At 49.7% G+C, this 21,834-nt stretch overlaps 2 protein-coding genes across 3 annotated transcripts in view; one reads left to right on the top strand and one right to left on the bottom strand.

The window, feature by feature from the left end:
- Positions 1-5,857: 5,857 nt before the first annotated feature.
- OXSM (3-oxoacyl-ACP synthase, mitochondrial) lies at positions 5,858-9,258 on the bottom strand. 2 transcript variants are annotated; one of them, XM_052661407.1, is made up of 3 exons: positions 9,184-9,258; positions 7,500-8,508; positions 5,858-6,310 (listed from the first exon to the last, which is right to left on the bottom strand). In XM_052661407.1, exons 2-3 carry the CDS (start codon positions 8,477-8,479, stop codon positions 5,908-5,910), a joined length of 1,383 nt encoding a protein of 460 aa, XP_052517367.1. In that variant the 5' UTR covers positions 8,480-8,508; positions 9,184-9,258; the 3' UTR covers positions 5,858-5,907. The 2 variants fall into 2 exon arrangements, with proteins under 2 accessions (XP_052517367.1, XP_052517366.1); XM_052661406.1 differs by lacking the exon at positions 9,184-9,258 and having other exon boundaries at positions 7,500-8,953.
- A 9,517-nt stretch (positions 9,259-18,775) lies between these two features.
- Positions 18,776-21,834, top strand: part of NGLY1 (N-glycanase 1) — a 59,964-nt gene continuing 56,905 nt past the window's right edge. Inside the window, exon 1 of the mRNA XM_052661417.1 lies at positions 18,776-18,915. Within this exon, the coding sequence (XP_052517377.1) occupies positions 18,776-18,915 (140 nt within the window). The remainder of the gene's footprint in view (positions 18,916-21,834) is intronic.

The raw sequence follows: 21,834 nt of genomic DNA on the forward strand, positions 1-21,834 counted from the left end.
AGTCCAGGAGGTGTCTCCACCCTCCCAGCAGATCTTCACGTTCATGCAGAGACCTTAACCGGTTCAGTCGTGTGGTCAGTTCAGGAGGTCTCAACACCTCACTGCTCTCCCTCCAGGTTGCGTCCTTGCAAATGGGATTGTGGGAAAGGAAGGCGGAAGGTACAGTTCAAGGTTGGGGAGGGACTGAGGGGCCTCCGATTGCCTGGGGCCAGCACAAGTGTCAGCCCAAGGTTGCATCTTCTTTAAAACCTCCCTCGACACTGCAGGCCTTCCCAGTGGCTCCTCCAATCCCACTTGCACCCTTACTCCCTACAACGGGCTCTGAGAGGTCAGCAAGGCACTTAACCAGCATCACGATGGCTTGTGGCTTGTTCGGCAGCAATAGGCACATGAAGAGAAAACAGATATCAGAACAATTCCCAAATTAAGTAACACCTTTTCCCCATCAAGAGCCGCATGACCCAAACCATGGATTTACCAAAGTTCCCTTGGCTGGGGGTAGATCACTCAGGGTGTTCGCTTGTGTCTCCATGTGACTTTAATAAAAAAGACACACTCACAGATCCATCAGGTGTGAACATGAAACATCATGTTTAGACAACAAACACACAGGTGCCTCCTTGTGAAGCACTGAGAATGTCCCAGGCCATTTTAACTTGGAGGACGGCTTTTCTCCCTAGAGGCATTTCAGTGTACAGGGAGGGCTGGGTTTCCCGGCTATCATTCAAGGCTTGCTGGGTGAACTGGGGGAGGGCTTCTACATGGGCTAAAATAGCATCCAGGCCAATGGAGGGATGAAGGTGGTGGCCAGGTGATGACACCAGTGGAAAAGAGAACAGGCCCGCCTGTCCTCGAGGAGGGGGAGTTGGGCAGCTTTAGGACCTGACCTGGTTGAGCACACCACACATGCTGGCTGGGGGAGGCAGCCCTGTCAGGTGTGAGATGGACTAGGGAGGGGTCCACCAGACCAGGACCCCCTCTCTCCGTGGGTGCACAGTCCACTCCAGGCATACTGCATTTCCACAGCCAGCTGGCAGCACCACAGGGGTCCAGCGGAGACTGAGCAGTTCCCCCGGACACGGGAGTAGGAAGCAACCCTCCTACCTGGGTGGGACGTCCCACTATAGCTTCCCGTGGACACCACCTGTCCCGGGTGTGGGGGCTTGGTGCTCCCAGCAGCACAGCACATTGACTCACGGTGAGAAGCTGGGCACTGCTGTCTGCTGACGCTTCAATACTTCACGGGGTTGCGATTTTCGGCAGGGCCCCCAGGCTGGCCTAGGGGGTAACAGTCCCTGCCGGTTGATCACTCAAGTGCATAAAGTCTGGGACAGCGTCTCAGTCCACCCAGGCAGGGTGGTTGGACCTGTTAGTGATTTAATCTGCTGCCTGCAGGTTTGAGGGCAGAGGGAACCTCCTTTGAACACCATGCTCCTTTGCTAGTCTCACAGCCCAGCCTTTGACACGTGACCCCCATCACTGTTTGACAAAGGAGTCAGCTCATGGCACTCTGCTTCTCTGATCACCAGAGGGTGGCGGCCTGGTTCATGTGGTGACAGAAAAGCTTGAGTTAGGCCAGAAGCAGTGTCCACGCAAATCAAGGCATACTTAGAACCCTCACTTAGTTGATGTAATCCGGTTGCTGACCGATCGCTGGTGGGGAACTCCCGGGGGTGGCCCTGGCCTCCTCTGGCAGCTGCCGTGGGCACTGTTTAGAACAGGAGGTGCTGCTGCTGCATTAACCAACTCACTGTATTTCAAGGCAATGCAGGATCCTGGCAACACACCACCCCATGCTGGTGCTGCGGCAGACGCCGTTCCTGTGCATCCCACCTACTATGATTCTACTAAAGGCCAGTAACCAGGGCTGGTACCCAGACTGGGGCATCAGCCTCCTGATCGCCAGGGGTGTCAGCGCCTCGTGAATGGGGACATGGAAGACAAGTGAGGTGCCCAGTCTCTTGCAGGGGGGATGCAAACGTCTCTCCATACATCCTGACCACACCAGGGGTTATTTATGAAAATCCACTTCCGGGTCCTTGTTGTCCAAGCCACCAGGTTACTCCCTTGAGAACAGCCCGGCTGTCAGGACAAAGGGCAAATGGCCAGGGCTCAGGAGGGACCACCAGCTCAATGCTGGCTTCAGCCCTCAGCTGCCGCAGTTCAGCCCCTTGACAAGAACAGATTCTTATTGAATTTATGCAAATAACTGTATTGCCATGAAAATAAGAATACTCGTTCTAAAATTTTCTCAGTTCTGGAGAGATCAAGTAGGGAGGAAAAGATAAATGTTTCATCTTTGCTCCCAAGGGTATAAGTCAGCAAATTGCTGATAGTTTAAAAGACAAATGGTTTTCTTAAATCTGGAGAAAACAAAACACTGAAGAATCAACGTTTCCAATAAAGAGTCATAAAAATCATAGTCATCCTCAGCAGTTTTCCATCGGAACTCTGTGACTCTGTATTCAGTTCAGTGGTGTGATCTTAGTTCTCAGAAAGCTATGAACTGAAGTGAAAGTGAAAGCCGATCAGTGGTGTCCTACTCTTTAGGACCCCATGGACTCTACAGTCCATGGAATTCTCTAGGCCAGAATACCAGAGTGGGTAGCCTTTCCCTTCTCCAGGGGATCTTCCCAATCCAGGGATCGAACCCAGGTCTCGGGCGGATTCTTTACCAGCTGAGCCACAAAGGAAGCCCAAGAATACTGGAGTGGGTAGCCTATCCCTACTCCAGGGGATCTTCCCGACCCAGGAATTGAACTGGTGTCTCCTGCATTGCAGGCGGATTCTTTACCGACTGAGCTATCAGGGAAGCCCTTTGGAAAGCTATACTTTTCCACAAACCTTGAAGAAACGCTTCAAGATTCTTCTTAGAGGAACACTTTTGCAAAAGCATCAGAGCATGACGAATGTCTGTAAATGACAGAAGGACTTTAAAATGGCCGTGGATGAAGATCCAATGAGAGTTCATTATGGCACAGTTGGCAAGGAAATCTGGTCACCTCTGTGATTCGCATCCTCCTGACGACCTCCTCCGACACTGAACAGCAAAGACAGGCCGAGGGCAGAGGCCAAGGGCACGGGACCCCTGGGTTGTGCAACATACCCTGCCCTGCGGAAGCAGCCAGCCTCCCAGAAGGCCGAACTGCCTTCCAAAGGACCCTGGATCACCAGCTTAGAGGCAGCTCCTGAAGGGATGTGGCGCCTAGCCTCAGGATGCAGTGTATGCTTAAATCAAAGACTTTTCTTTCTCTCTTTAGTTGCTAACTCGTGTCTGACTCTTGGGACCCCACGGACTGTAGCCCACCAGGCTCCTCTGTCCATGGGATTCTCTAGGCAACAATACTGGAGTGGGTTGTTGTTTCCTTCTACAGGGGACCTTCCCAACCTAGGAATCAGACCTGGGTCTCCTGCATTGCAGGCAAATTCTTCATCAACTGAGCTATGAGGAATTCTGTATGGGGCTAAGTCCCCAGTAAGAAGAACCCCTGGGTACAGAAAGGGGCATGGGGAACAGGAGTGACCCACTCACCATCAGTCCCACTGATCCAGTCACGATAAGGAAATGCATGCTTTCCATCCTTGCCACCCTGAGCTCTGCAGGGTTAAAGCTCTGATCTCCAAACGGGACACACTCTCTGGCCAGGGCACACAGCCAGTGTCTTATTAGAATCAGAACACTCTGGCCTCCCGGTGCCCCAGGGACCAGAAAGGCAGCATACTGGCTGTGGGATTTGACCCCGACCAGCTATGAGAGGCAGTGCTTTTTCGCAGTGGGACGGGGAGATGAGGACACAACCCCAGCGGTCCACTTGGGTGCCTCCTGGTGCCCCCAGGCTTCCTGATGCCAAGGCTCTCTGACCCTGCAGCAACTGCTGAGAGAAGGGTGTGTGGTGGGACTGCCAAGGGCTGGCTTCCAGGAGTAAAGGTTTGAGCCACCAGGCAAGCCGCCAAGTCCTGCCGAGAGAATGGCTGAGGGCGAGGGGAATTTAGAAGAAACAGTGGCTTAGGGAGAGGGTGGCTCCCGACCAGGGCACACCTGAAAACAGACGCAGGGCCAGGGGCTGCTGCTGATCCCACTGACTGTCCTTTTCCGAATTTTCCTGCAGAAACGGAGGCCCGCAGGAACCGGAAGGGGCTGCCCCCTAAACCAGCTGGGAGTAGATGCCTGTGGTACAAGGGGTGCAACATCACAGCCACGAGACATGCGCAGCTCAGGAACCAAGGAGCATTCATTCTATAGAAGTATATTTGTATAAAATTCTAGAAAAGGCAAATCTTATCTAAAGTGACAGTAAGCTCTTCTGGAGGTAGGGCGACCGACTGCAAAGGGGCACGGGGAGATTTCTGCAGTGATGGAAACGCTCTATGCTCTTTTACCTTCAATCCTCAGGAGTCCCTTTATTGTTTTTGGCTGTGCTGCAAGGCTTGCAGAATCTTGTTTCCCCAACCAGGGATGGAACCCGCGCTCTGTGCAGCTGAAGTGTGGAGTCCTAACCACTGGACCACCAGGGAATTCCTGGAAGCGCCCTATATTCTGATTGAGGAGGAAGTTCCACAAGCGGAACTATTTTTATCAAACTTATTTGACTGTGTACTTGAAATGGGTACAATTTACTGCATGTAAATTATGCCTCAATTTACAGGCTCAACCGCCGCCTCAGCACAAGGCTGTCGGCCAGCAAAGCCACAACCCACGTGAGCTACAAAATCATTGCTGCCTCCTCTGCACCTTGCGAATCGCCTACAAGAATCTCTCAGGGCCAGCCCTGACCAAACATAAGGGAAAGTGAATTCTGGGAAATGTATTCATGGTTCAGCCTAGCCAACTTGACAGCTTACAGAACCATCACAACACTCCAAACATTCGATGGCTTCCAACTCCTCTCAGTGCTTATAAACTTACAAGGTTCTGGGACTTCCTTGGTGGTTCAGTGGCTAAGACACCATGCTCCCAATACAGGGGGCCGGGGTTCGACCCCTGCTCAGGGAACTAGATCCCACATGCTGCGGCTAAGATCTCACATGCTGTAACGAAGACCCACTGCAGCCAAATAAATAAATATATATATATATATATACATAAAACGTATATGAAAGAATAAAACATATATGACAATATACATAATTCATAATATCTATGAAAGATGAACAATATTATTTTTAAAAGTTAATTTTGTGACCTGATTTCCAGCAGACCTTCTGGCTTTCCCTCCTGCCCACTTCTCACGTTACATGTATTGGCATTCAGTGCTGGTGTCTTTCTAAATTTCCCAGTCTTTCCACACTAGGCCTCCTGGCTGGAATAGTCTTCCTTCCGTCCCTCTATCCTGGCTGAGACCTGTTCACCCTTAAGGCCTCAGCTGCTTTTAGGGAACCACTTCATTCTTGGTGGCCAGTATACAAAACCACGTCCACAGCTGGCTCCTAATAAACTTCAACTGAACGAACTGTGTGCCAGTGAGAATTACAACTGACGGTCAGTGAAAGAATATGGCTGGAGACTCGGGCACATAGGAGATAAAGCGCTATGGCAAAGGTCAGCGGGAAGGTAACACATGCAGCCTGTTAACATCTCACTTCTGTGCCCCCAGCCTCCCAGGAAACTCGTGGCGGTGCCGAGAGACATTTTTGGTTGTCACCGCTGGGGAAGGAAGGGTCACTGGAATCTAGTGAGCGGGGACTTGGAAGCTGTAAAGCATCGTACGATGTATAGGACAGCTCCCCTTTTCCCAACAAAGAAGTACTCTACGCAAAACATCCACGGTGCCAAGGCTGAGAAACCCAGACAAGAATAAAGGGTGCCTGGGTATCATTATACAAAAATATGCGTTTACATAAATGTATTATTTCTCAATGCAGTTTACAACAGTTAAAAACATCAATATTTAATTACATGTGATTGTCCTACATGCCAGCAATACAAAGTGTTGCATTAGTACCGCCGAAACCGAAAGAATTGGTGAGTGCAATTCGTCTGTTCTCAGCTTTCCAGTCCTGTGCCTTGAGTGGCACGTAATTGAGATCAAACTGCGGCTCTGTGCAGTCCAGGTTTAGAGTAGGCGGCAGTTTCCGATGGTAACAAGCCAGGGCGGTAAAGGCGGCCTCGGCCGCCCCGGCAGCCCCCAGGAGGTGCCCCGTGGCTCCCTTGGTGGAGGAGATGGCAAGGGCGTGTGCGTGGTCTTTGAAAAGCTGTTTGATGGCTTTGTTTTCAGCAGCATCTCCCAAAGGCGTGGAAGTAGCATGTGCATTGATGTAGGATACCTCTTCAGGTTGGATGCCTGCATCTTTCACAGCAGCGGCCATGCACCTAATAAATAAGAAAAAAGCAGTTGAACTCATCAGAACGACACTTCATTTTAACAAGCCCATCATCTGTGGGCTTCTCCAGTGGTTGGTTCAGTGGTAAAGAACCCACCAGCCAATGCAGGAGACATGGGTTCAATCCCTGGGTTGGGAAGATCCCCTGGAGAAGGAAATGGCAACCCACTTCAGTCTTCTTGCCTGGAGAATCCCCATGGACAGAGGAGCTTGGCGGGCTACAGTCCATGGGGTCACAAAGAGTAAGACATGACTGAGCGACTGAACACACACTCATTGTCCGTATGACTACAGATAATGGCTACAGAAATACCCAAGTACACTGGATGAAAAGAACCCTTTACGTTCTCATAATAGAACAGCATCTTGGATTACCACGTGCACTAGAATGCCATCTGCATGGGAATACCAAGGCACCCCCAGTACCCTGGACTGATTCATCACTGTGACATAAACATATAAGCCTATGGATTTTATAATCTCTAATAAAACATATTTCCATTTTATTTGAACTGTCCTTTTTTCCTGGAGGAAAAAGCCATGTAGACTCAACCTCAGAATAATTTTTCTTTGGGGAATTTCTTATCAGTGGGGTATGCATATAGAGTTAAAATAAGGAGAAAAGATTTATAACTATGTTTTAATTTTTTCTTTCACATTTAAATGTAAAACTCTGCATATTTCCCAATAATCTAAAAAAAAAAGTCCACACAAAAACGTGCCATTACCTTAATGCTTAAAATATCTTTCAAAACCTTCTTATTCAGGCCATAAGAATTCTAAGTCAATGAAGAAGTACAAAGGCAAACCTCCAAAAAGACAAATTGAAAAGTAAAATATTTCAAAAAAAATAAAACATTTCTTTGGGAAAACCTTCGAAAATCTCATGGATGTTAACACCTCCTTTTTCAGTTCTGGGCTGCCTCGATTTCTTAGAAGGAAATATAAGGGTATAATCTGAAGTGTGATGAAGGGTTTCGACCATCTCTTCATCCAGCTGGCTGCTACGCTTGACATTTCCAGTACCACTAACTACTCAATAAAACTCAAAAGGATGTTCAAACGTTTTCAAATATTTCAAACACGGTAAAACACCAAGGCTGGATACTACCATTTCCCCTAAGTTGAGACTCCAACAGTCTTAGCTGAAGAAATGGGAACACACGAGCAGTCTTTACCTGAAGGCACCCTCTCCTCCAGGGTCGGGGGCGGTTATGTGGCCGGCATCCCCGGAGAGTCCGTAACCCACAATCTCTGCGTAGACCCGGGCCTCTCTGCGGAGCGCATGCCCGTGTTCTTCCAGGACCAGCACAGCCGCGCCTTCTCCCATGACAAACCCGTCCCTCTGGGGGTGAAACGGTCGACAGGCGGACTTCGGATCCGCGTTTGTGCTCAGAGCCCGGGCTCTGGCGAACCCAGCAAGGGACAAGGGGCTGATGCAAGAGTCCGTCCCCCCGGCCACCATCACGTCCGCATCTCCGTGGGCTACGAACCTGAACGCGTCTCCCACCGCGTGAGCCCCGGTGGTGCAGGCCGTGGAGACCGCGTGGTTGGGGCCCTTGAGTTTATGGCGGATGCTGACTTGGCCTGCTGGCATGTTGACCAGAATCTTAGGGACGAAGAATGGGCTGACTTTACTGTAACCTTTGGTCTGAAACGTTAAAGCGGTTTCGGAAATCACTTCGAGAGGAACCATTCCCATGCCGATTGCGACGCCTGTAGCTGCCTGGTCAGCTTCTGATTGAGGGTGCCAGCCCGCATCTTTCAAGGCTAACTCAGCGGCAGCGATGGCCATCACCGTGGGACGAGACACGGACTTAGTATCTGACTTGGACACAAAGTTTAGCTCGTTGAACTGCCCTTCATCACAACCTCTTGGCACATAAGCAGCAACGCTGCACGGGATGCTCTGGTACTCGTCGCCAACCAGGGAGACGATTCCACTCTCTCCCCGGACAAGGCGGTCCCACACCAGCTGAGTTCCAACGCCAAGAGGGGTCACTAAACCGATGCCAGTGACCACGACCCGCCGACGCAATTCTGGTGCTGATGCGGTTGCCAAAAACCGCCTTTCATTTACTAATCGCTGGCATGATCTTGCGTGTATCAGATGACGTTTGGTAATCCTTAGGAAAATTTGCAAGCCATCGGACAGCATGGTTGAAATTCAGAGGGTCAGCACCTTTCCTGAAACAGACCACAACATGCCCAGCAGGTATATTCACTGTGGTTTAGAACACCTTAAAAGGTCTAAAAAACAACATCCAGGGTGTGGTTTTCAGGCGCTCGGTTGTGAGCTGTTAAGGGAACGCAGGGAAAATAACGTGACTTCATTTTAATTTATACTTATTATCGAACCACCTGTTTGCACGCAGCCCTTTTCAGACTCCAATTACCCTAAAATATTCGAAGACAAAGGGGTGAAACGACGATTCATTCGAATCACAGAAACAGAACTTGACTATGAAACACATACGGGCACTCCTGGCCTGATACAGGCTGCGGAAAGCACCCTTTTTCAGGATGGCTAAGACCATATTACATTTAATGCTTCTGGTATTAACGGAGTAAAACACATTTCGGGGCGTAGTCTTCGAAGTAGGGGTGAGAGGACTTTTCGGATCCTCGGCACGGAGAGAAACAGGATTTCTGCGACCGCGAAAGTCAAGGGCGAGGGGAGGCCGGGGACAAGCGACGGTGGCCAACTCCCAGCGCCGCCCCAGACACCCGGGGAGGGCGTGGAGAGAGGAACAGACAGCAGGCCGGGGTCCTCCACGCCGCTCTCCGCACCCGCCCCCGCCCCCGCCCCCGACCCGATGGATCGCTGCAGCGCGAAAGCCAAAGAGGGGCGAGCGGGACTACCTGCACCTGGCGCGGCCCGCGCAGCCGCAGTCCCCAGCGCCCGGCGGGCGATGCGCACGCGCACACGAACTTCCGAGCTCGCTGGCGCACGCGCACAGGCACGTCCGCGAGGGCGCGCACGCATGAACGCGAGGGAGCGCGCGCCCGCTGGGCCGAGCGCCCTTCCCTCCGCGTCCCCTTGGCGGAGGTCAGACCTGCCTGGGGCGGATCCCGGCTCCGGGCCTGTGGCCACCTCGGCCGCTCCAAGATAAGCTGGAACGCGCACGAAACGCAAGGAGAGAGCATTTTGCCCGTCAAGAGGGAATTTTTTTATTTTTTTCTAATAATGCCCAAATAGTCTCCTGTTGTGGGGAAAAGGGGCACCGTCAGATTCTGCTGGACTCCTAGGGAAGAGTTAAAGACGTTCCTGTGTCCTTCCAGTGATTTCTGGATCGCCCACAGCTGTTTGTAGTAGCAAAGTAGGCCGAAATAAAATGCCCAGCAGCAGGAAGTCGGCTGTGAGTTTTGTTGTTCGGTCGCTACATCCCGTCCGACTCTTTGCGACCCCATGCACCACAAAGCTGTGGTACACCTAAATGCTCTGCGGCCACTTGAAATAATTCTGCGTGTGACTATTAATGTAGGGCTTCCCGGGTGGCTCGGTGGTAAAGAAAGGCTTGCCGGGGCAGGAGACAACGGGGTTCCATCCCTGGAGAAGGAAACGGGGCAACCCACTCGGGTGTTCTTGCCTGGGAAATCCCAGGGACAGAGGAGCCTGGATAGCTACAGTCCACGGAGTCGCTAAACATGGACTTATTTATTTATTAGTGTGGAAAGCATTTATTAATGTGCAAAGCCATTGATACTTTGTTAGAAGATCCAAGTCGTAACTTGTGCTTTTACTTTTTAAAGGGGATTTGGGTTGGGCGGGGGGGTTGTCTGCAAAGTATGTACAGTAATAGTGATGTCCCTCCCACACACACCTTTTTTTCCCAGCGGTGCAGAGACTTGAGGGATCTTAGTTCCCCCTCCAGGGGTGGAACCCAGGACCACCCGCAGTGGAAGCGCTGAGCCCCACTGAACCTCCAGGGAATTTCCTCCCACCCTTATTTTTGCTTAGTGTTGTTTCCTATCTTGTCTACAGTATACAAATAAGCCTTTCTAATAATAAACATGTTTACTTTTAAATTTTATTTTCAGATCTTGCGTGGTGCTCAAAATATCACACCCAGTGTCTGACAAGAATGGAGACAGGAATAGAAAAAAGAAAAACGTAGACATTTATTTCTAAGTCTTTGAAAAATTCAGCAACTTATTTGCTCAGAGCTGACTGAATTTATGAAGGGGAAAATAACATGAGGGTATTTTTTAAAATGGAAGAAGTCAGCAAGGTAGTATTTAATGGAAGAGCAAACTCATTGGAAAAGACTCTGATGCTGGGAAAGATTGAAGGCAAAAGGAGAAGGGGGGAGTCAGAGGATGAGATGGTTGGACGGAATCATCAACTCAATGGACATGCATTTGCGCCAACTCTGGGAGATAGTGAAGGACAGAGGAGCCTGGTGTGTTGCAGTTCACGGGGTTGCAGAGTCAGACCTGACTTAGGGACTGAGCAACTACAGCTCATGTGCTGTCCCAGGTGAATTTTGTGTCCTTTTTCCTTTTTTAGTTTTTGGTCCTGCTGGGCAGCTTGCAGGATCTTAGTTCTCCAACTAGGGATTGAATCTGCACCCTCATCCCTTAGCAAAGAAAGCATGGGGACCTAACCACTGGACTGCACTGAATTCCCTGTCCTTTTCTCTCCTTTAGATAAAGGGTTGACTATATACTCTGCGTCTGAACCTGTCAGAGTGTTTGTTTCTTTCTGGGCAATGTCTCTTGAAGCATTTTTTTCCCAAGTAGAGGGCTTTGCCATCTTTCCCAGCTCTAGAGGATTTGGGAGGAACTTAGCTTTTCTTGGTTAGTAATGGATTTAAATGTGTCTGGAAATAAACTTTTTCTAAAATTGCTCCCTAATATGACCTTGAGTCATCCTTGATCCAAGGCCTAGTCCATCACTTCTTAGTACAACCTTCTTTCAATGATAGTAGAGTTACTTTAAGAGAAATTAAAACAAACATATGGTTATAAAATACAGCTAAAACTTAATGAGTGAGAAGTACCCAAATTTGCTCTCTCCTCTCTTCATTGATATACAGTGTTTTCGAGTCACAGTGTGAAAAGACCTAAAATATGTTTTATGAAGCCAAACTCATATGTAACATACAGTTTTAACACGCTGTTCTTTTTTCTTTTGTACACCACAAAATTATTTTGCATAACAAGTGACAAGTTGATTAAAATATTGTAGAAAAGTAAAGCCACTGATGAGTCATTTCATTTTCATTCCTCCCTCTGATCTTCCCTTTGGTCTGGAAAGGGGTGAGAAATTTTATGATATTCTAATAGCTGTATATGATTTAGTACCATGTGTGTACATGTGCTTAGTACATGTGCTTAGACTCAATCGTGGCTGACTCTTTGCGACCCTATGGACTGTAGCCCACCAGGCTGCTCTGTCCATGGGGATTCTCCAGGCAGGCATACTGGAGTGGGTTGCCATTCCCTACTCCACAGGGTCTTTCCAACCCAGGGATCAAACCCAGGTCTCTCTGCATTGCAGGTGGATTTTTTACCATTTGAGCCATCAGGGAAGCTCTTTAGTACCGTACTCTTTGCCAAAATACATTGGTATTTTATCTAAAACAAAAACCTTCTAAACAGCCCCACTTACCATAGTCTCTTGTTCAGCTATAGGTTTAAATTTTTGTGATTCGGTTCAAAACTGTATTTTGAGGTATAGTTCCCACTCTCTGTTAAAACAGATGTCCACCCAAGATGACTGTTCTCTTGCTCTGCGCACCTAGAGTCTGCTTCACCTACATCTGTTCACATGACTGACCTTCCTACATACTTGCCCCAGTCCCAGCGAGTGATTGTTCTGATCTTTAGATCAGAACCTCCCTAACATGACAGTTTATCAAAGGGGCCATGAGGGGTATGCCCCTCTGCTTTTTTCTCCTGGTAACCTATGAGCTAGCTGGATGCCAATGTGGGCCCCCTCCCACCGGAAGGAAAGACCCCTGCCACATCCTGCCCACCTGCCCACCATCTGCGGCACACATGTAAGATCCCTCTGTCCATTACACCATCAATGTCCCTGGGCTCTTTTTTCAGTCTTGAAGCAAGTACAGGATTTGCAAGCCTATGGGGTGCAGACCAACACCCAGCAAAACTGAGCTTATCGCCTCTGGATGGACTTCAGCTTCTCTTTTTTCATCTCTGTATCTTTGCTTGTACTTTCTTTTCTTCAACATTTCTGCCTAACCTGAGCCAGAAACTGGCATATGAAAATGAATAGGGTATGGTTCCTGCTTTCAAGAAATTCATTGTCTAGTAGAAGGAAATAGCCGTGAAGACAAATACGTGCCAAGTACTGAAACAGGTGCTATAATAAAAGAATATAACAGAATTATAATAACATGACAGAGACAACATAATACCATGGGTCAATACTACCTTCCAAAGTCAGGAAAGTCTTCCAAAAGGTTGACCTTTGAACTGCATTTTGAAGATGAGTAAATGTCTAGTAATCTCGGTGGGAAAGGGCATCCTGCCAGGCAGAACAGAACAAACTTCTGAGATCTGGTATCTTCTACAACCTGCTGGTAGTAGTTCAGTGTGGCCAACACTGGATTTGAGATGTGGGACAAAGCAACAGGGAAAGTCTGAGAGTGAAGAATGGGCTGATGGGAACAAGTCTTGGGTTTTGTGCAAAAGACTTCGGATTACTCCTGTGGGTCAGAGATGGTATGTGGGCAGCCCCAGTCTGCAACCTATGGACTGCAACCTTCTTTTATTGAATCTAAATTCCTCTAGGAAGGAAATGGTACACTCTCTAATTCCCTACCCCAGGCCCTCTGCTTCTCCTTTTTGTCTTGAACAAAGCCACTTACGTTCAAATTTCTCTCCTAATTCCTGACATCACTTGACTGTAGAGTGTGCTGAATTGCTGAAATTTGGTCTTTGTACGCTTGCGCTGGATTAAATCTCGGGGACAAGATTCTGAGTAAAACAAAAATAGCTTTATTGCTTGGCCAGGCAAAGAGGGTCATAGCGGGCAAATGCCCTCAAGACTGGGTGTCCTGCCCTAGAAGGGGTAGTGAGGAATCATGGTGTTCAAGGATCAGGGCATGGTCAGCTTGTGGATGTCCTTCTGAGTGGCTGGTGGAGAGGTAATCCAGAGTCAGCATCATCAGCCTTCTGGTTCCAACTGGTCTGGGGTCTGCCTGCTTGTGGGCAGCATGCAATTAACTTCTCCACCTGGTGGGGGTTTCAGAATCTGAAAAACAGCTCACAGGCCAAGGCTCAGAGTATTATCTATAGTCCTTGAGAAAGAACTAAAGGTCCTTGACTTTGTTTAATGGCCAAAGTATTGTTTTGTCCTGCTTCACTGTTTCCCTTTGACTAAAGTCTTTCTATAGACAGAAGGCAGGCAGAGGACATGGGTAGGGGGGGTCTGTTCCAGGAAGTCTTTATAAGGGTCTTGCTTAGTTACATGTGGGCAAGGGGTAGCCACAGAAGACTTCTCAGCAAAGAATAATATGATCAGAGGAGTGATTTAGAAAGAGCATCATTGCAGTATGTGCAGGGGGGTTGGAGGGTGTGGGAATGGCCATGGGGAAGAGAGTGCAGACTGGTGGGGCCTGAACGAGGGCAATGGCAAGGAGGAGAGATTGCTAGGATGCTGTCCTTAAGTGTGTGTGTATTTGGGGATGGACGGTGATCTCCCACAGCTGGTATGTTTGCCCCTTCCTCACCCCATTAACTTCCAAATTAAGGGTTCTGTTCAAATTCTTCCTCTTCCATGAAATTTCAACGACAGTGGAATTTTCCTTCCTCTAAATGAATACTTCTCAAACTTTACTGGGCACCTGAAAGGCTTACTGCACAGATTGCTGGGTCTCACCTGTAAAGATGGGGCTTGAGAGCTTCCCAGGTGGCTCAGTGGTAAAGAATCCGACTGCCAGTGCAGGAGACAGGGGTTCAATCCCTGGTCCGGGAAGATCGCACATGCCCCGAGCAACTCAGCCTGTGTGCCGCAACTACTGAGCTTGTGCTCTAGACCCCATGAGCCACAACTGTGGAGATCCGAGCACCCTCGAGCCATGCTCTGCAACAAGAAAAGCTCCTGCAAGAAGAAGGCTGCACGACACAGTGAGAGAGGAGCCTCCACTTGCCACAGCTAGAGAGAAACCTGCACAGCAGTGAAGACCCAGCACAGCCAAAAATAAATAAAATTATGAAAAAAAAAAGAGATGGGGCTTGAGAACATCCTGATGAATTCCCTGGTGATGCTGCTGCTGGTCCAACCAATGAGCGGACTCACAGGGACTCCTGTGAAGCCAGCGGGCCCGTGCTTATCTCCACCGCTTCAGTGTGCAGCACAGCACCTTTAGTAGCCACTGCATAACTATTTGGTGAGTGAATGAATTACAGAATGAATGGATAAACACATACACGTATGCATACGCCACTTTGTACGTTTCTTACCAAATGGTTTTTTCACAGTGGCTCTTTTTGTTTCATCAACTCAACAGCTATCTGTGTATAAGGTATTATTATTCGTTTTGTCCTTCCTACTAGATTAAAGGTTTCTTATGTCCTTCATCTCAGGCTGCTTTGCAGAGTGTGTGCTCAATAAATAGGAATTGGTTATATACGTAGTACGATCATGCAATAGTGAAGCATCACATTCTCCCGAAAGGCTTCAACCCCTCCCCTTGCCAGTAGTCTTCATTTAGGCCAACATTTTCATTTTTTATGATAAAACCTGTCCCAGGGAAATTTTAGTCGTATCTTTATTTCATCTAAGAATAGTGCCACCATATGTCATATGTCTTCTAAAGATGGTGTTCTTAATAAAGCTGGAATCCTAAAAGGAAATTCATTACTCTGAAGCAAAAAAAAAAAAAAAAAAAAAAAGTGAAAGAACAGAAAGTTCAAACCTGATTTAATACTAGAATATCCTTTTATGTGTTTGAAGCAGTGGTGGGTATAAAGAGATTAAGAGTAGCTTAATATCTTTGATTTTTCTACAGGAAATTGAAAATTCAAAATATTTTCAACTTATGTAAGCAGAAGAAGCAGACAAGGAAAAGAATGAGTCAAGTCCCTTATTATAATAAATTCCTTAGTAGCCCCATAAATGGTATCCTAGAGAGATTTTAGTTACTCAAAGTAAAGAGTAATTGGAAAGGAGTAAAATTTCAGGTGAATTAAAATAAACAGTAACTCAGTGAATTACCCTTGAAATGAGGATTTTTATTACATTATGGACTGTATGATATTATAATAGCATTAATCTTGTCATTATGATTGCATGTTTCCCACAGAAGCACCCCCAAGACCAACAACTGTCAAGGGAAAAGCTGAGTTGCTAATACTCTACTCCTCCCCACACCACATATGCATTCCTGCTTCAATCCTAGAGTGCTTCTACTTTGGTGTTTTATATATACTAGGTTTTCTCTTAAGATTTTATTTGGGGGAAAAAAAAAGAGGTGTTCTAGATCTTTAAAAAAAAAATCCTATTAGATAGTATATGGTAACCTTATATGATTATTATAGAATAAATACGTTGATGGAAAAAGAAACTCCAGGAGAATACAGTCTGTGATGGAGACAGCTAATCACAACCCCAACTCCCACCTTCATCCTCCCTGCTTGAGGGTTGTGGGTGCTCCCTGTCCAGCTAAGGACTACATTTCCCAGCCTCCCAACCTCCCCAACCCTGGCAGACTTTTACCTAGTTGGGGCTTCCTTTTCACCAGTGATACAGTAAAGAAAATGCTGTTTGTCATTTCTGGCCTCATGAAGCAGATATGCCTTCTTTGTGCCCAGCCACTAAGTAAATGCAGAAGTCTCTGAGGCCATATAGCAGTAGTTAACAAACCACAAGCTAAATCCAGAAGGCTGCTTGTTTTTGTAAATAGTCTCATTGGAACATACATAGCTATACCCATTCATTCTAAAGTACATTTCACCCTTGAATAACATGGGCTTGAACTGCCTGGGTTCACTTAATATGTGGATTTTTTAAAAATGTGAAATGCTACAGTGCTACATGGTCTGCTGTTGGTTAAATCCTCAGATTCAAACCCACTCAATACGATCCACGAGCTACAGTGGAAGCTCACATATATACAGAGGAAGTTACAGAATTTGACTGCCAGGGAGCGTTGGTGACCGTAACACCCCATGCTGTTCCCCCTAACACCCCATGTTAGGGGAGTTAAGAGCAAACTACTATTTGCTGCAGAGGCAGAGTAGTTACACAGTTGAAACAGAGACGGTATGGCCATAAAGCCTTAAACATTTACTAAATGGCAGCCCTTTCCAGTATTCTTGCCTGGCAAATTCCATGGACAGAGGAGCCTGGCATGGTACAGTCCATGGGCATGGGATTGCAAAGAGTCGGACACAACTAAGCAACGGAGCATGCATGCATATGGCCCTTTATAAAAAATGTTTGTTGATCTCTATGCTATGGGATGAAAGGAGCCTGGGGCCCTGAATCATTACACGGAGGAACTGACAAATGAGAACTGCATTGTTAAACTGTTGTGTGAACAAGAAAGGTATTTACGTTAAATCATGGAAATCTTTAGTTACAGCAGCTAACAACAAATTATCAGTTAAACACACTATTCTTGGGACCTGGAATATTATATTTATTAACATACAAATATTAATATATAAATAAATATTTATTAAAATCTTCTCACACATATCTGGCAATTGAACAATAATTGAACCTGGACTATTATATTTATTAACACAAATAAATATTAATATATAAATAAATATTATATTTATTAAAATCTTCTCACACATATCTGGCAATTGAACAATAATTTAAGTAGATAGTATAGCTCAGGGCCTTGCTCAGAGACACTGGAAGAAAATTTCGAACTTAAAAAGCAAACTGAAGATAAAGCATCAAGAAAATTTAAAGAAACTAACTTAAACAAAAACTAACCTATTTAAAACCTATCGTCAAGAAATATTTGTTGAGGTTTGGAAAGGAATTTCTGCAAAGAAAGGAGGCATTGGTAAAGCACATTTTCAAAGGCATGGAGAGGCAGAGCATGGATTAAAGTGGTTAGGATCCATCTTCTAAGAGGAATAGAGGACACTCATCATAGCCTCGACCTGCACAACAAAGTCACAAATTGATACATACCCTTACTATATGGGATGCATAACTTGCTGTCTCCCCTTTCCCCTCTATCCTATTGTCATTATTGGGTCTGTGTTTTATTTTGGTCAATAGAGTCCACCACCTGCAACCTGCAGTTTCGAAAAACACTTCTTTACAGAAGCACAATACTATCTGGGCTGGGAATGATGCAAGAGATTTTCAATAATTTATCTAGTTCTAAAAGGAATCCATAGAGGAGAATCCCAGCAGAGTTCATAGCTATGCCTTTGGTTTTGAAAACTGTTTGCTCCTTCCTCCTGGGGTCTTTCGTCCCTATTTATTTAGGAAGGCCTGACAACCTGCGAGGAGGAAGCCGTAAGATATTTTCATTCAGGAAAAAGCTGGCGGTTGGAGTACAAGGAGCTTCCCCACCGTCTTGGCTGGATCTATTGAGGCCAGCCTTGGGACACAGAGGAACCCAGGTTTCTGCGATGTACCAGCCAGCACCCACTAGCCCTGGCCAAAGCCCACAGCCCCCTGTACCAGCCCTTCCACCCCACCCCTGGCCCAGACTACTGAGTCAATTCCCAGGCAGGTTGGTAAGAAGCTTTCTCTGTCTCCTTTCATACTTTAATGAGACTCTGTTACACAAAAGTTCTTGAGTGATCAAGCCTGGTCCCTGGTCCCGAAGGTAACTCTTCTTCGGAGATCACGAATCGGATATATTTACTGGAAGCTATCACCACCAGACTGCTACTGCTGCTGCTAAGTCACTCAGGCCTGTCCGACTCTTTGCAACCCCATAGACTGCAGGACCCCATGGACTGTATCCTTCCAGGCTGCTCTGCTGCTCATGGGTTTCTCCAGGCAAGAATACTGGAGTGGGTTGCCATTTCCTCCTCCAGGGACTCTTTCCAACCCGGGGATCGAACTCGCGTCTCCTGCATGGCAGGCGGATTGTTTACAGCTGAGCCACTAGGGACGCCCAATACCCCTGGGCAAAGCCCCTTGTTCTGGAGGATCAAGACCCCGTCCCGGTCTGGTGGAAGCTCCTTGGGCCCTGACCACCAGGTTTCTCTCTCAGTCCAAAACCTCAAAGCTCCCAAACAGCCCCCAGCAGGCGGGGACAAGGCCCCCGCCCCGGAAGACCCAGTCCCTGGAGACCAGCCCCCGCCCTGGAGACCACTCCCCCCTCTCCCCGCCCCGCCCCCTGCCCCGCCCCTCTCCCCGCCTCCCCCCTGCCCCGCCCCCTCCGCCTCCCCCCGCCCTCCGGACCGGCCGCGGGCGCGGCGCGCCGGGGCGCCTGCTCAGAGCGCGCGCGGCGCGGGGCGGGAGCGGTCGGCGCGGGGCGGGGCTCGGCCGCGTTCGAACATGGCGGCGGCAGCGGCGGCGGCGCTGGGCGGCTCTGCCGGGTCCCCGTCCCCGGCCGTGGCCGAGCTCTGCCAGAACACCCCGGAGACGTTCCTGGAGGCCTCCAGGTTGCTGCTCACCTACGCGGACAACATCCTCAGGTGCGGGCCGCGGGGGGACGCGGACGGCAGGCGGGGCGCGGCTCCCGCTCGGCCCGGGCTCGGGGGGCGCCCGGCCGGTGGCGCCGGGGCGGGGGTCGGGGGGCGGGTCGCCGGTCCCGGGCCCCCCAGGACGGAGACCCGGCCCGCCCAGCCCCGCCCGAGGGGAGGCGGCGTCCCAACCTGACCTGGCGTCGCGCGGGGCGGGGACGGGGAGACGCGCCCGGGGCTCCGGCCGTTGAACCGTCTTCCGAGTCCGGACAGAAGCGGCCACAGGCGTCTCACGCCCCCTCGGGCGTTTTCCCCGCCGGGCGCCTTCACCTGCCACGGGCGGCTGAGAAGTTCGTTAGGGGCGCGCCGTTCTCCGGCCGGCGTCTTGCGGGCGTCCTCGCGCCGCCGTCGTGTCCGCGAGGGCAGCCCTGGCCGGGGGCGCTTTGTTCACCCCCAGAGCTCCGAGGGACCTCGCGGCTTGGGGGCGTCGGGAAGTGGAGTTCGGACGACTTCCCTCGGCTCTTAGCTCCCACGACGTGGTGCCCAGAGGGACCTGAGGAGAGGGGGGCGGAGGGCCCCTGAGGAGGAGGGTAGAGGGCACCTGAGGGAGGGGGGCAGAGGGGAGCCTGAGGTGAGGGGGGCAGAGGGCCCCTGAGGGAGGGGGGCAGAGGGGAGCCTGAGGTGAGAAGGGCAGAGGGCCGCCTGGGGAGGGGGGCAGAGGGCCCCTGAGGGGAGGGGGGCAGAGGGCCCCTGAGGGAGGGGGGCAGAGGGGACCTGAGGTGAGGGGGGCAGAGGGGACCTGAGGTGAGGGGGGCAGAGGGCCCCTGAGGGAGGGGGGCAGAGGGCCCCTGAGGTGAGGGGGGCAGAGGGCCCCTGAGGGAGGGGGGCAGAGGGCCCCTGAGGGAGGGGGGCAGAGGGGACCTGAGGTGAGGGGGGCAGAGGGGACCTGAGGTGAGGGGGGCAGAGGGCCCCTGAGGGAGGGGGGCAGAGGGGACCTGAGGTGAGAAGGGCAGAGGGCCGCCCGTGGAGGGGGGCAGAGGGCACCTGAGGGAGGGGGCAGAGGGCACCTGAGGGAGGGGGGCAGAGAGGAGCCTGAGGTAAGGGGCAGAGCGCACCTGAGGGAGGGGGCAGAGGGCCCCTGAGGGAGGGGGGCAGAGGGCACCTGAGGTGAGGGGGGCAGAGGGCCCCTGAGGGAGGGGGGCAGAGGGGACCTGAGGTGAGAAGGGCAGAGGGCCGCCCGTGGAGGGGGGCAGAGGGCACCTGAGGGAGGGGGCAGAGGGCACCTGAGGGAGGGGGGCAGAGAGGAGCCTGAGGTAAGGGGCAGAGCGCACCTGAGGGAGGGGGCAGAGGGCACCTGAGGGAGGGGGCAGAGGGCACCTGAGGGAGGGGGCAGAGCGCACCTGAGGTGAGGGGGGCAGAGGGCCGCCTGAGGGAGGGGGCAGAGGGGACCTGAGGTGAGGGGGGCAGAGGGCCGCCTGAGGGAGGGGGGAAGAGGGGACCTGAGGAGAGGGGCAGAGGGCACCTGTGAAGGCTCCGCCCGCCGTCCCCCCTCCCCGCTTTTCCCCTCCCCCTTCTCCCCGCTCTCCCCCTCGGATCTTCCCGACCCAGGGGTCGAATCGGGGTCTCCCGCATTGCGGGCGGAGTTTTTACCAGCTGAGCCACCAGGGAAGCTCTTCATACAGGTAACCTTCATGACTTTACAAGTGAATCGAAGGAATAACACATGGAGCCCTTGTCCTGAGCCAGGTGCTCCGAGGGGTGCAGTGTGCACAGCGGCACGATTGTGACCTATGTGGGGGCTGTTTGCCTCCTCTGTGACATCTTCTCTGCCCGCCTTCCCTACCCCAGGAGGTCGAACAGCTCTTCAGAGCTCAAGGCTGGTGCCAGAGGACTCTGCCAGGAGTGAGCCCCGAGGCAGAGTTCTCCAGAACCCATGCGCCGCCGGGACCTCTCGCCTGGGGAGCCACCCAGCTGTTCAGACCCTGTTGTTGGGAACAGGGAGTTGGCCTTACAATAAGGATTCACTTCTGCTTTCAACCCCGTGAAACCACAGATGGTGAGATCAAGGTGTTGTGAGGAACGAAATCCTTTTGCATTGCAGTCATCAATAGGAATGTTTACCAAACTCATAGAAGAAATTTGGCATGCTGTTGGTGCATGTTATAGTCTTTACCATGGTTTATGTTTTCTGTCTTAAAAAATGTAAGTTAGAAGTTGAACTCATATAAGTGGAGATGGTGTGAAAAACTACCTGTTCTAGTTTGTCTTAAGTAGTAATATGAGTTCCCTGCCCTCATATTCTTATAGTTCAAACTCCTTTGGTCTTAGTGGAGGCGACCCATGTTTTCTTCCCCTTCCAAGTCCATTTACTAGCTTGTTTACAGAAAAGCCCCAGACTTCTTGAGCCCTTAGCCTTTCTACACTGCAGGTATGCTAGAGAACAGAGGAGACCACAGTTTTCTGTTTGTTTTGATGCTTTAAGAAATTCTTTGAACTTAGAGATAAGGGAGGGGGGGTTGTCTTGATATCCCTTGCAACTACCTCAGGGTAGTTATAGTATTTTATAGGGTGAATGCTGAAATGAGGATTTCATTTGCAGTTTGTTTTTGAATAGCAATATTTGTCACTACACACAGGTGAAAATAATACTTTGGGTTAAATTTTAAATTTCTGCTTCGGATGATGCTTATCCTGTTCCCCAACTAAGAGTCATAAAGCTCGTGAAATTATAAAATGAAGTATATGCTATATTGCGTGCACAATATACCATGGGTTAGAACCTTTTTTTTTTTTTCCAGTTTGTTAACTTCTTGATAAAAATCTGCTGTCCTCAGTATCTACCTTTCAAGAATCTGTAATAGTTTTACTGACATTCCACATGGGCTTCCTGGAAAATTTGCTTCATTCATTCTTTAAAAAAACATTTTATTT

The sequence above is a fragment of the Budorcas taxicolor genome, chromosome 24 (genome assembly GCF_023091745.1).
Source record: "Budorcas taxicolor isolate Tak-1 chromosome 24, Takin1.1, whole genome shotgun sequence".
Lineage (NCBI taxonomy): Eukaryota > Metazoa > Chordata > Mammalia > Artiodactyla > Bovidae > Budorcas > Budorcas taxicolor.